The sequence below is a fragment of the Daktulosphaira vitifoliae genome, unplaced genomic scaffold (assembly GCF_025091365.1).
Source record: "Daktulosphaira vitifoliae isolate Bord-2020 unplaced genomic scaffold, ASM2509136v1 Scaffold_5, whole genome shotgun sequence".
NCBI lineage: Eukaryota > Metazoa > Arthropoda > Insecta > Hemiptera > Phylloxeridae > Daktulosphaira > Daktulosphaira vitifoliae.
In genome coordinates, this window is record NW_026099576.1 from 3934121 (window position 1) to 3945972 (window position 11852).

An 11852-nucleotide genomic window follows, 5' to 3' on the forward strand; every position below is an offset into this window, starting at 1 on the left:
TATTTAAATTGGACAAGATAAATAAATTACACAGTACAGTGTGTCGTTGGATATACACTATGTTATCAACTTATACAGATATGTACCAGAATTGAAAGTGAAAGTGTAGTAAGGTCATCAATATAAATTCTCTGATTGCAAAATCTAGTCTCATACTAAGCCTCTTTTATTCACATGATTCACAGTACACATTCCTAGACTGTCTCTTATTCTCAAGCGGTCCTATGAAATTTACAGAAGACCTCTCTAATTATTTTTAACAAATTTATAGAAATTACATATATATCATAAAATATCAATACATGATTTTAAAAATTGTATTTTTCAAAAATTAAATTATTACAGCAATCAACTAATTTGTATATTGTATTTTCTTTTCAGATCAAAATAATCACACTGAGTTATAGTACATCTAATGTTTGTTATATTTTAAATCAATACATGTGCAAATGATCTTTTTGCCAATTACATTTGTGTATCAATTTTTAAAGTATCAATTTTTACTATTTATTCTATTGTCACCAAATGTTTTTTACCATGTGATTTTGTTAACAAAATAAGATATGAAAATAAGTATACTTTAAACAACACAACAATGTAAACTATAATATTATTTTTATTATAATCATTTATTTTACAAAACACCTTGAAAATATATTTATGTTTCATCTAGTATAATTTCGAATTATTTTTATAAATTAATCAGTTACAAACTTGACATTTTACAAGATTTTTACAAGATTGACATTTTACATAACAGCAATAGTGATATTTACAGTTGCAATGTTCTATTTGTTCTATTACTTGTGTGGTATAGCCTCTGCCACAACACATAATGAAACAATTTTCAGAACCAGCTGATGTTGCATTACATTTTCTAAAAAAAATTAGAACTACTATAATAGTTTAAATTTTATACATTTTTAAACCAAATCAAAATAAAAAAATACAGCAAGTAATTTTCTTTCCCATATAAGTCACTATTTGTATTTTTTCAGTGGCGTATTTACGGATACGTCCATAGTGTCTAGATCCCCATGGGCATACAATCAGTGTAATGGGTGGTAGTGCAAGAGTGATGTCCCCTCTACTCTAAGCTATCTGGACCCCTCATACAAAATTTCTAATTACACTACTGTATTTGTTACTAGTACTTGATGCTACAATTATTATTTAATAAAATTGACATAAATCATGAAAAGTAATTATTTCTTATTATTTAATCATAATCAATGAAGATATTTTTAGATACATTGTTAATAATTAGGGTTGTGAGTTATATGCATTTATAAATTTTGCTAAGTTAATCCCGAACACACCATCATTAATTTGTATTTTCCGATGTTTTATTTTTCTCTCTCATACAAATTTAAGGACTGTTATTTTAAATTGATTTTTGAACTTTTAAAAATTTATTTAATGGTTCATAAAAAAATAAAGCTGAATATTTTTACAAAACTTAATTGATTCAAATTTTATTTAAAAATCATTAGAAAAGTAAACTATAGCAAAAATATTACTTGATGAAGTCACAATTTCGGAGGGAATTGTAAAATAATTTATATGTATATTTCATAAGGACAAATTCTGAGTATATTTCTGTAAATCGTATTTGACATTTTTAAAAAAATGTGTTATAATATCTCTATCTATTGTCTAGAAACAAGTAATTAATATATGCACTGTTTGTAAGATATCTATGTAAATATTCATTAATTGAATTATTGATTGTTCTAAGCATTTAATAAAAACTAACAATCGCATACCTGCCCAAAGTTCCAACGCTGCCTTTCTTCAAATCATGGTTACAATAATCTGAGGAATCCGTTACGTATACTAATGAATTTCTCGTTTGTTCTGGTAACCCTGTTCGGGCTACTTGACTAACTTCAACTTTCACTGTCATCTTATTATAATGTTTCAATAACTTGAGTCCCACTCCGATAAATTTATTTGGTAAACCTCTCCAGCACGTCTTAATATTGCACGATCCAGACATTCCATGACACTTACAATGAGTTCTCATACTAGACATAACCATCTAAATAAAAATAATTGGACATTTCGAAACAGATGCTCTAAATTACCCAAATAATGTACTTAACTTCTGTTACTAACTTTTCTTCCGATTTTATAATTATGTTCATTGATAATATTCAAAGCTTTTAGCTCGCGACGAACCGTTTCATCATTTGAATTTGGCGACAAATCAATGTCGTTTTTACTGTAAGAACTATTGATTTTTTTAATGAATGAGTATTCGCTTTTCGTAAACTGTCTTGAAAACTTTGAACCCCATCGAACATTTTCGTCACATCCACTCCATTTAAATGTTCCATCTGTAGCTTCTGGATGTGTACCGCATCCGCAATTAGGTATTGCACCCGTTGCGCAATCTTTAGTTATTGTGTAAGTCATAGCTGCTGCGCCCAAAGCATACACTAATGACTGCTCTTTGGTTCCTGTATAAATAAAACACTCTTAAAAAAAAAATTCCTGATTTTCACATACATGTACTGGAAGTTTTAAATACATACAGTGTAAGGAAATATTTTAATAAATAGTGATCAGATACTAATTATTTTCTAGTTACGGTGGGGAGGCGAGTGGGTATCATTGCCCCGAGCAGCAATTTTTTTCGAATTAAGGGGCGGCAGGATTTTTTTGTAACCAAAATATATAACATAAAGGTGGGAGTATGTTGGGAAGGCACTAAAACTTTACCTGGTACGTCAAAACTCTAAATATGTCTTTGATAGTGAAAAATAGTATATTTGTGTACGAATACATTATATCAAACTTACATTACTTGTATATTTAAAAATACCATACTGACACAGGGAATTTTTGAATCACTTCTTACAGTGTACATAAGTTATTTAAAGAATTGTGTAGTAAAAGTATAGCTAATAAATATTCAACACAGATTAAGCCTTCATGTCACAGAAAAGAAGGTTTTATTTAAACCTATAAGTAACATGTCAATCTGTAGGTACAACTTTTCAATACTGCCGACTAAAAACATAACATGTGTATGTATAAAATTATAGGCTTAGGTATTTGTATTATTTTAATAAAAAAATCTTTTTCTTAAATGCAAGTAAGAAACCAGTTATTTAACCTTTAATCAGCTCGGGTGTCAATCTTGGAGCAGCTTTGACGGATGAACAATTCCACCGCCTGTTTTGTAAAACAGCTTGGCAAGCGGCAACAGCTAATGTTGCTGCTTTGGATATTTGTTGCATGACCGGACGCCATGTTTTGCAAATACGCGTTTGACGTGAATCCAAACCGTAATCCTTTCGCAATGTTCGACAGACACTTGTATTGTTCCAGTCTAATTTCGCCTTTCGCATACCTCTTAAATGTAAATAATTCTAATTAAACATTGTCGAAAAGTAATATTTATAAGATATAATTATTGTGTAAAAAAATTCAAACTATGGAGGTATTTTACAAGATATTAGCGCACACGTAGAATAGTTCACCCCAATACTTATCTATTATTTTGACAAATTAATTAATAAACGACTAAATTATTTTAGCCATATCCTATAATTATTTATTGATTATTCGAAACGGATTATTTATTTCAATTCCATATTGGAGTCTGTTACAAGTTACAAAAAAATATGATGTGTTAAATGATAAACGCAAGAAATCTAATAAACATTTTTTTTAATTCCCCAAAATTTGCGTAAATCAATTATTGACTATTTTCATACATTTGATACATTGATAATCAAACAGTTACTTTTGAATGCTTATAGATAACCTACTTATTTGAGGTTAGGACTTTTTTCTATCTTAAAACTCAGCTGTATTAATTTTGATACTCTTAAACAAAATTACACTATGAAATGAAAATTTAAATATCCTTCGTATAGATCTTAATATTAAAATTTATACAGTGGATGTTAACATTTTTAACGACCTGTAATATTACACACCTTTATATTAAAATGTAAAATGTTCTTCAAAATAATAGAAAATAACAATTATAACATATTACATCTTGTGGCCTATTCATGACACCTAATTTGTTTATTTTAATGTATCTAGTAAGCAACAATTATATTAGTATGCATAATTATAACATGACAAAAAATTTTTAATTTAGTTATATTATTTTTTACAAACTATTTACATTACATAAGTTCTCGTAGGTATTTTCCATTAGATGAATAAAACACCATTATAAACATAAATAAATAACAAATCTTTGACATTTTTTGAATATTCAACTTAGGACACACACACACATAATGTTGCGTTGCATAACGTTTTATTTTAGTATACTATATACTAATCTAAAAATCCATTAGATGTGCATACACAATTATAATAATATATTTTAGGTGTTAGATTGTATACATTATTTATACATTCGATTGAAGGAAATATATTTACAATAAATACATTCCTATTTTATTACAATAAAGTAATATAATATTTTACACGAATATCGGTGAACCACTAATTACTGAATAAAAAATATTGGCATTATTCCAATATAATTATAATTTATGATATTTTCTAGATTTTAGTACTTAGCTTAATATATAATTTTTTTTAATTAGGTAAATTAATTAATTTTAACTGTAAAAATGTTCTATATTAAAGTAATTGCAGTTAGTTAAGTTATAGAAACCATAATTAGTATAAATATTAGTGGATTGTCATTATTTTTGTGTTGTTCGAGGTTCTGAAAAATAATTTGCATTTAAAATGTATAAATAGATATTTTGATCGAATCCTGTACACATATTCTGTATAATAAATGTCGGTGTTTGAGAGTTCTTACCAAAAATAGGACCTTCGGCTTCTTCGTAAATCCAGTTCTACGTTATTTTTATGGGTTGCTTAGTAGAGAATTTCAATTTTAGTTTCAATTCTACCTTTACAAAAAACTAATAATTCAAAAATTGATGTATAATAAAGTATAGTTAGGCTTTACAGTATTTTTAAAAACTCATTTATTGAAATATCCCATGTTTGTTATTAAATTAATACACCATTTTAATAAAATTTTATTAAATTTATTGTTTTACTTAAATAGAGTTAATTTTAATCGAATTTTTTAATTTGCTTGTAATTTAAGTAGTTGTTATACGTTTTAGTCGACGTCTCGTGATATCTATATACCAATTCACTCTAAGGTGTGAAATGTAGGAGAGGCTTTAGTGGCGCAACAAGGATTAGATTATAGGGTACAACCTTTGACCGAATAATTGGCGGTGGTTCTGATAGAATCATTTAGTCATGCATGACTTTTTTAAGAATACAACCAATATAATTGTCAAATCAATTTTTTTGCTTATTCATCATCTTCTTAGCCTTTATTCCAACTATTTCAACATGGACAAATAATAACCTCTTAAAAAAATAATTTCTGATTACACCAATGTTTAAATTATACTTTAACATGACATAAAAAAACTTTTTTAAATAAAAATTTAAATAAACCACAGTCAACAAATGTTGTGAGTGACATTACTACGGTGATAATAAAATGGTGGGGTCGCAAAAGTATACTTTTAAAACCCTACCAAAAACTTTTCTGTGTTCTTAAAATTCAAGATGTTCAATGATACACTTTTGCTAATTATTGCGAGACTATGTAAGCAAAATATTGTATGATTATATAATGATTCGTTATGAACCTGTTGATCAGTCAATTAATAAAAGTTTCAATCGAGTGGGAACCACTTAATGAAGATCAGTATATTTTCTTAATAAATTTTTGTTTGTTTATCGGCTGTGGTATCAACAGGCTATTTCGTCTTTCATAGACAACTATTTATGGCAATGTCTATTATTATTACTAACACATTACGAAGTAATTTTGTTATCTAGAGTCAATGTATAACCGCCCTATGTTGTCAACAGCTGCCATATTTATAATTTTCTTACAATTTATATTAAATTAAACACTACAATAATTTTTTTATTTTATTATCATTATTATTCATCATGGAAAAATATAAAAATAAATATAATACATCCCGTTTACCTGTTCTCTTTACACAAGCATGGCTTATCAAAAAGGACATTAAAGATAAATTAATGACAATAATATAAAATATAAGGTTTTGCCAAGCTTAAGATTATTTGGCCCATTCTTGTAAGCAATCACTGATTATACAATACTATACAATACGTATATAAAACGCAATAAGCGTTTGCAGAAAAATATTACATCAGAATAACAAAAATGTATTAAAAATGTAATTATTAAAATTCTAAAAGAGAAAATAATAAAATGTATTGGGTATAAGGTTGACGTTTGTTACTGAGGTATTTGTTACTTGGGGAGTAATCAGAAATAATTTTAGGAGGGTATTTAATTTTTTTTACTTTGATAAACATGCTATGGAAATTTTTTTGCTAAAAATCAAAGTGATAATCAAAAAAAAAAAGTCATTAGTAACATATTTTATAAAAAAATATTGATTGGTTCAAGAGGGGCAACGGCCCATTTAGACTTAAATACACCCCTGGTATACACAATAATTAATAATATTCTAATGATAATTATTGCATTAATATTATAGAATGATTAAAAAAACAAAATTGGCAGGTTATATATGTGACTATGTAAAAAAGTTAATTTTGATAAGAATATTGGTTGCTGTGATATAACGTTAGACATCATAGTTTTCATAGATGGATCCCAGTTTTTACATAAATTTATACACCCAGAGAAAAACCTCGATCTATATAATAAATTCATTGTTCAATTTGATAAATATATCATTACTATTGAATCTATGATATATTTATCAATATGATGATTTTTTTTCCTGTCTTGAACAATAATTATTCATAAGAATAATTATTTTATTCGTATTAATAAAACATTATCATAAACCCTTGATAAAATTTCTCTATCAAAATTGATTGAGGTTTTTCTTTGGGTGTAGACTTATATATCATATATGAGATAAATAAGATTATTAATACTTTACTGTTTTGATAATATTGACCAAACTTATATACTCATAATCGCCCTGAAATATATGTATAACTTATCAAATATTCTTTGATAAAATATACAAAATAAATTACTATGCGGAAATACAAAATCGTATCCTAATATAAACATTGTGCGGAGATAAAAAAAAACAAAAAACCTTGTACAACGGTAAAAAATGAACGGAATGAATTAATTATTTATGATATCTCAGAATATTTCTTTGGGCAGGTCTGGTAAAAATTTCAAACCTTAAGTTGTAAAACGCTGATATTAGCGAGCGTTTTTCTCGAAAACGGTCAAGATTTTAAAATGCTCGCAGGCGAACGCCAGAAATTTTTCAACTTTTGCCAATCATTTTCATGGAGTCTCGTGATCGAGTACTTTTGTTGGAAAAAAATTATTGGTAATTGGAGCATGCTAATTAATTATCTCAGAACAGCGTTTTTTTCTTGTTCTATCATATAATAAGATTTAGTTAAGTGAATTATTTTTTATGAAATTGAAAAAGCAACCATATACTAAAGTTTTTTAGTTCGCGTGCATTTTTTGGTGTTATTTTTATGAATATAGAAACTCAGCCACTAATTAAAGGGAAAACAAAAATGTTTAAAACCTCCCAGAATATTTTTTAAAATTTGACTCAAATTAAGCCTCTAGTTGTTGCTAATTAGAAATAGGAATTTAAATATTGTTAGTCTTATAACATGATTTATTATAAGATTATGATTTAGAATAAAATTAACCATTTTATTTTGGGCGTGGTCTAATTATTAATTAAAAAGACACAGATATTTCAAGGTTGAATAAGAAAAAAGTAAACAATGAATCATCTGATGAATACGGCTGTATTCAAAGGAAAAATAGTACCTTTTGTCTACACCGTAGTATTGCTTTTTTTGTAATGATATAACACGAAATAGAAATAGCATAGTAGACTGATGACTAGGCAATTCCTATTTTTAATATCATTAAGAAGCACTTTTACAACATAACTAAAGAAACGTTTTAGTAGTTTTTTGATCGTATGATAAATTTTATTTGCATGTAAATTAAACGTACTAAAATAGATAAAGACTTGAATTATAGGTTATTACAACTGATGGTTCAACAATAAATGAATACTTAAACATTTTTCATCTTTTTACAAAAATTAAATATTTTTTTAAATTTTTTTACAAAAAAATCTTTTCATACAAAAATGTAATAGAAGAAAAACATAAGTTTAGATAATTAATCAATGCTTTGATTAAATAGAAAATAAAAATAAAATCTATTTTTAATCCTGGCAGTTATTTTTTATTAAATATTATAAGCTTATAAATAATTGTATTAATTTATTCAAACATGATAAAACCGGAATCAGGGTAAAAAATAATAAAAAGATTTTCCATCAATGTGATGTTTAACTTTGAATAATATTTCTGAGAAATACAAATTATAATAATTTATATTCGTTTTTAGTACTTTCACTTAGATTTCGAACGTATTTTAAATTTATAATAATCTTAAAACGATAAAAATTATTTTATTATATTTCAAAATTATAAAGTCAATTTTTTTATTATACATATGCTATTATAACAACAAAATTATATATTTGTTAATATTGTCTCGGTTAAACAATTTTTTTTTTTACATTATGATTGTAGTTTAGTTAATTATAATAAAATAATTTTTTTTTTTATTGTTTCCCCATGAGAAATGATTATTTTTATGCAACTAACTATGAAAAATGTATGATCTAATGTTTAAAAAATTTGTTTTACCGAGATATTTTTTTAGTCGCAGTGATTTAATATACTTTGTTTTAATATTCATTTTTACTAATTTCTCAGTATATTCATGTTATTATCCTTACTAAATTATGAGTGTTATTTGGTTGGGTAGGGTTGGATTTAATCTTCTCCATAAATACTATATAAGTATTTCTAGGGTATACATTAATTAAAAAATATAAGTAAGTATATACCGTATACCACCCAAAACGTCATTACTTGTGGTGAAAATGGTTTGTGAAAATTAGGTTACGTTAGTAGGTTTTAGGAATTTTTCTCAAAATATTACATTATTGTATAAATGTGGCAAATTCTGTTAGTTAACAATTTTTTGATTTTGGAATTATTCACGACGAATAAAGAAAATATAATACTGTTTTTGAAGAATAAAAATTTACATCAGATATATGCATTCTGCTAGATAACAAACTGATTTAAAATATTTTTGTTCTAAAATTTTAATTTATTTGAATTAATTAAAACGTATTCATAGTTCTATTATTTTTAATTTTTTTTATTTGTTAAGCCATGATAAAATTTTACATTTTTAGAATAATATTTTTTTTAAATATATGTTGTTAAAATATTATGTGGTAGACAAATTTTAATGACATTTAATTCATTATCAAATATTTTTTTTATAGTGCAGATGAGTTGAAATTCATACATAATAATTCTGCTTATTAATTTCACTTAATTTTAGTCGAAGAATGGCAAAGTATTATAAGTTACATTTTTTTTAGAGAACAAATACTATTAAACAAAATTTAATTAAGATTTTAGAAATAAATTCAATGAATACACAATTAAAAGCCAACCTATTTTTTTATGGACACATGATTTTTATATTCATTAAAATACATTTTAGTAATTAATTCCTTTAGCATATCATTTATGCAATTAAATTATATCGATAAATTAGAATAAAAACCTACAAATCTTAACTTTGTTATATATTTAATTTTGAGTATTTTAAAATTGCACTTATTTTTAATTAAATTTAAATTAAAATTCATGATCATTAATTAGAGTAATTTATAAAACTCCAAGTAAAACAGTTTATATACCACTTGTGTGCATTATTAATATCTTTGTCTCAACATTAATATGAACAATATCGTGCATTCAAATCAAAATGAAATCTTGTATATTATCATAAAAAATGAACGATGAAAAAAATTATTCCTAAGGCAACATAACTGTAGTAGAGCACGTGCGATATTATGTGATATTTTTAATGTCTACGCTCGTGCCTTTAGCAAAATCTTTCATTATAATCATAAAAAGATTTAAGTAGTTGTAAAACGAGACTAATAAATTACTAAGATATTATACAAAGCGATTGAACCTCACATAATATAATACTTTTTTTTTAAATAATTCATCATATTTATTAATCAAATTGCGTTTGGAATTTATTTGCGATTACAACTTGTAATGTAACCAGCTATCTTTGAGAAGCAACCAGAGTTATTTTTATTCGCAAGTATAATATTATTGCAACGCATTTTCATCGATAATTTATGAATTTACTATTACTACAAATAAGACTAGAATATAGCTCGTAGTTTTATTACAGTAAAGATAATATAAAAAAATGTAAATTCCAGTTAAAAATATTTCTGATAACACCATAAAAAGAAATGATAAAATACAGTTTTAAACTAAGTAATTTAGACTAAGTTAAATATTACTACCAATAAATTTTACACGATATATAGTTATGAAAAATTTTATCTTGCTGAGGTTTACTAGAATTTTTATGGGTACATATTATGCATTTCCAATAAAAAAACCAACAGAATAATATATTCGAAGACTAACTAACTAGATAGTTTTTTATGGACTATCAGGTTTTATAAAAAAAAAAATTTAATAGTTTTAGATTTTAATATATAAATTAGTTTTCACTGGCGATAATTATAAATAATTTTTTAGTAGTTTAACTAATAAATTTAACAATGTATAAGTACTTACAACCATTCTATGTTACTGACTGGTTTCATGAGTGCACAGAAAAATATCAAAAACGTTAGCCAACTCCACAATATCATAGTAAACTCTTCAGGCGAAGGGATTGAAATTTTGTAATTGACGTTTTTAGAACTAAAACACTTTAATTCACAACAGTTTTTCGAAAAAATATTTCCATGACGAATGAAATTTCGAAAAATAACTAATAGTACAACAATTTTGACACTGGGCATTACACGGGTATAACTAGAATGCTTTTTTGGTTTCAATGCAACATCTCCATTACATTTTGTAGAATATGATAATATCATATACATGAAATATAATAATATTTCATTGTTACTACATTTAAGTGCCAATTGACATTATAAAAACCCTTATTTAAAAAGAGATACTCAAATACTCGTCAGGACGGTCAGAAAATATTTTTCTTGCTAGTACAAATGCGGCAATGTCATTCAACTAAATATTCTAAAAAAGTAATACTGATTAAATATTAACACTTACGAACATAATTTTATCACAATTTTATAAACATGTATTTTTTGTATTCTGTAGCCTCATTTTTAACGATAGAGGATTGAAGTGACTAACAGGTTGTTTCACGCGCAACTGAATAGTAACGCTATGCTGGAAATTGCTCTTATTCAGACTAGTTTTTCTTTATATAGGTACATATTTACTCTCGGATTAAAATCATTATTATTTTGGGGGAAACGTATGCATGTTTACATCCTTATGTCTTTGAATAAAAAATAATTATGCATAGTATGCTTGACTACAATAAAATTGTGACTCATAATTACCTATTGCATTGAAACATTAAAATAGTATGCTAATTATGTTATGAAATTGAATTTTTTCAAATTTTTAAATTGAATCGTAGCCACCCAGATATTTATAATAATTATAGACATTGCTGTATAAAAATTATTTTGAAAGGGGAAAAATTTGACTATCCTCGTCTTTGAATAAATGCAAGGAAAAGTTATGAATAAAAATTACATTTTAATTTTTTATAAAAAAGACATATAAATAAAGATCTATAAAAGTTATAAAGATGTATGGATCTATGGACCCACTGTACCAGGATTTAAAATTTTAAGGTGTATTATTCTAATTATTTC

General features: G+C 25.4%; 2 protein-coding genes across 3 annotated transcripts in view; one reads left to right on the top strand and one right to left on the bottom strand.

Moving 5' to 3' along the window:
- LOC126906697 (UDP-glucose:glycoprotein glucosyltransferase) overlaps nt 1-678 on the top strand; it is an 18041-nt gene extending 17363 nt beyond the window's left edge. The window contains exon 22 of the mRNA XM_050687447.1: nt 382-678. Coding sequence (XP_050543404.1) covers nt 382-407 — 26 coding nt within the window. The 3' untranslated portion in view covers nt 408-678. The remainder of the gene's footprint in view (nt 1-381) is intronic.
- On the bottom strand, nt 672-11620 carry LOC126906703 (protein Wnt-11b-like). Of its 2 annotated transcripts, none has more exons than XM_050687457.1 (5): nt 11233-11620; nt 3122-3360; nt 2119-2462; nt 1767-2041; nt 672-877 (listed from the first exon to the last, which is right to left on the bottom strand). In XM_050687457.1, the coding sequence occupies exons 2-5, from the start codon at nt 3354-3356 to the stop codon at nt 703-705; spliced, it is 1029 nt and encodes a 342-aa protein (XP_050543414.1). In that variant the 5' UTR covers nt 3357-3360; nt 11233-11620; the 3' UTR covers nt 672-702. The 2 variants fall into 2 exon arrangements, with proteins under 2 accessions (XP_050543414.1, XP_050543413.1); XM_050687456.1 differs by having other exon boundaries at nt 10729-11616.
- Nucleotides 11621-11852: the final 232 nt, after the last annotated feature.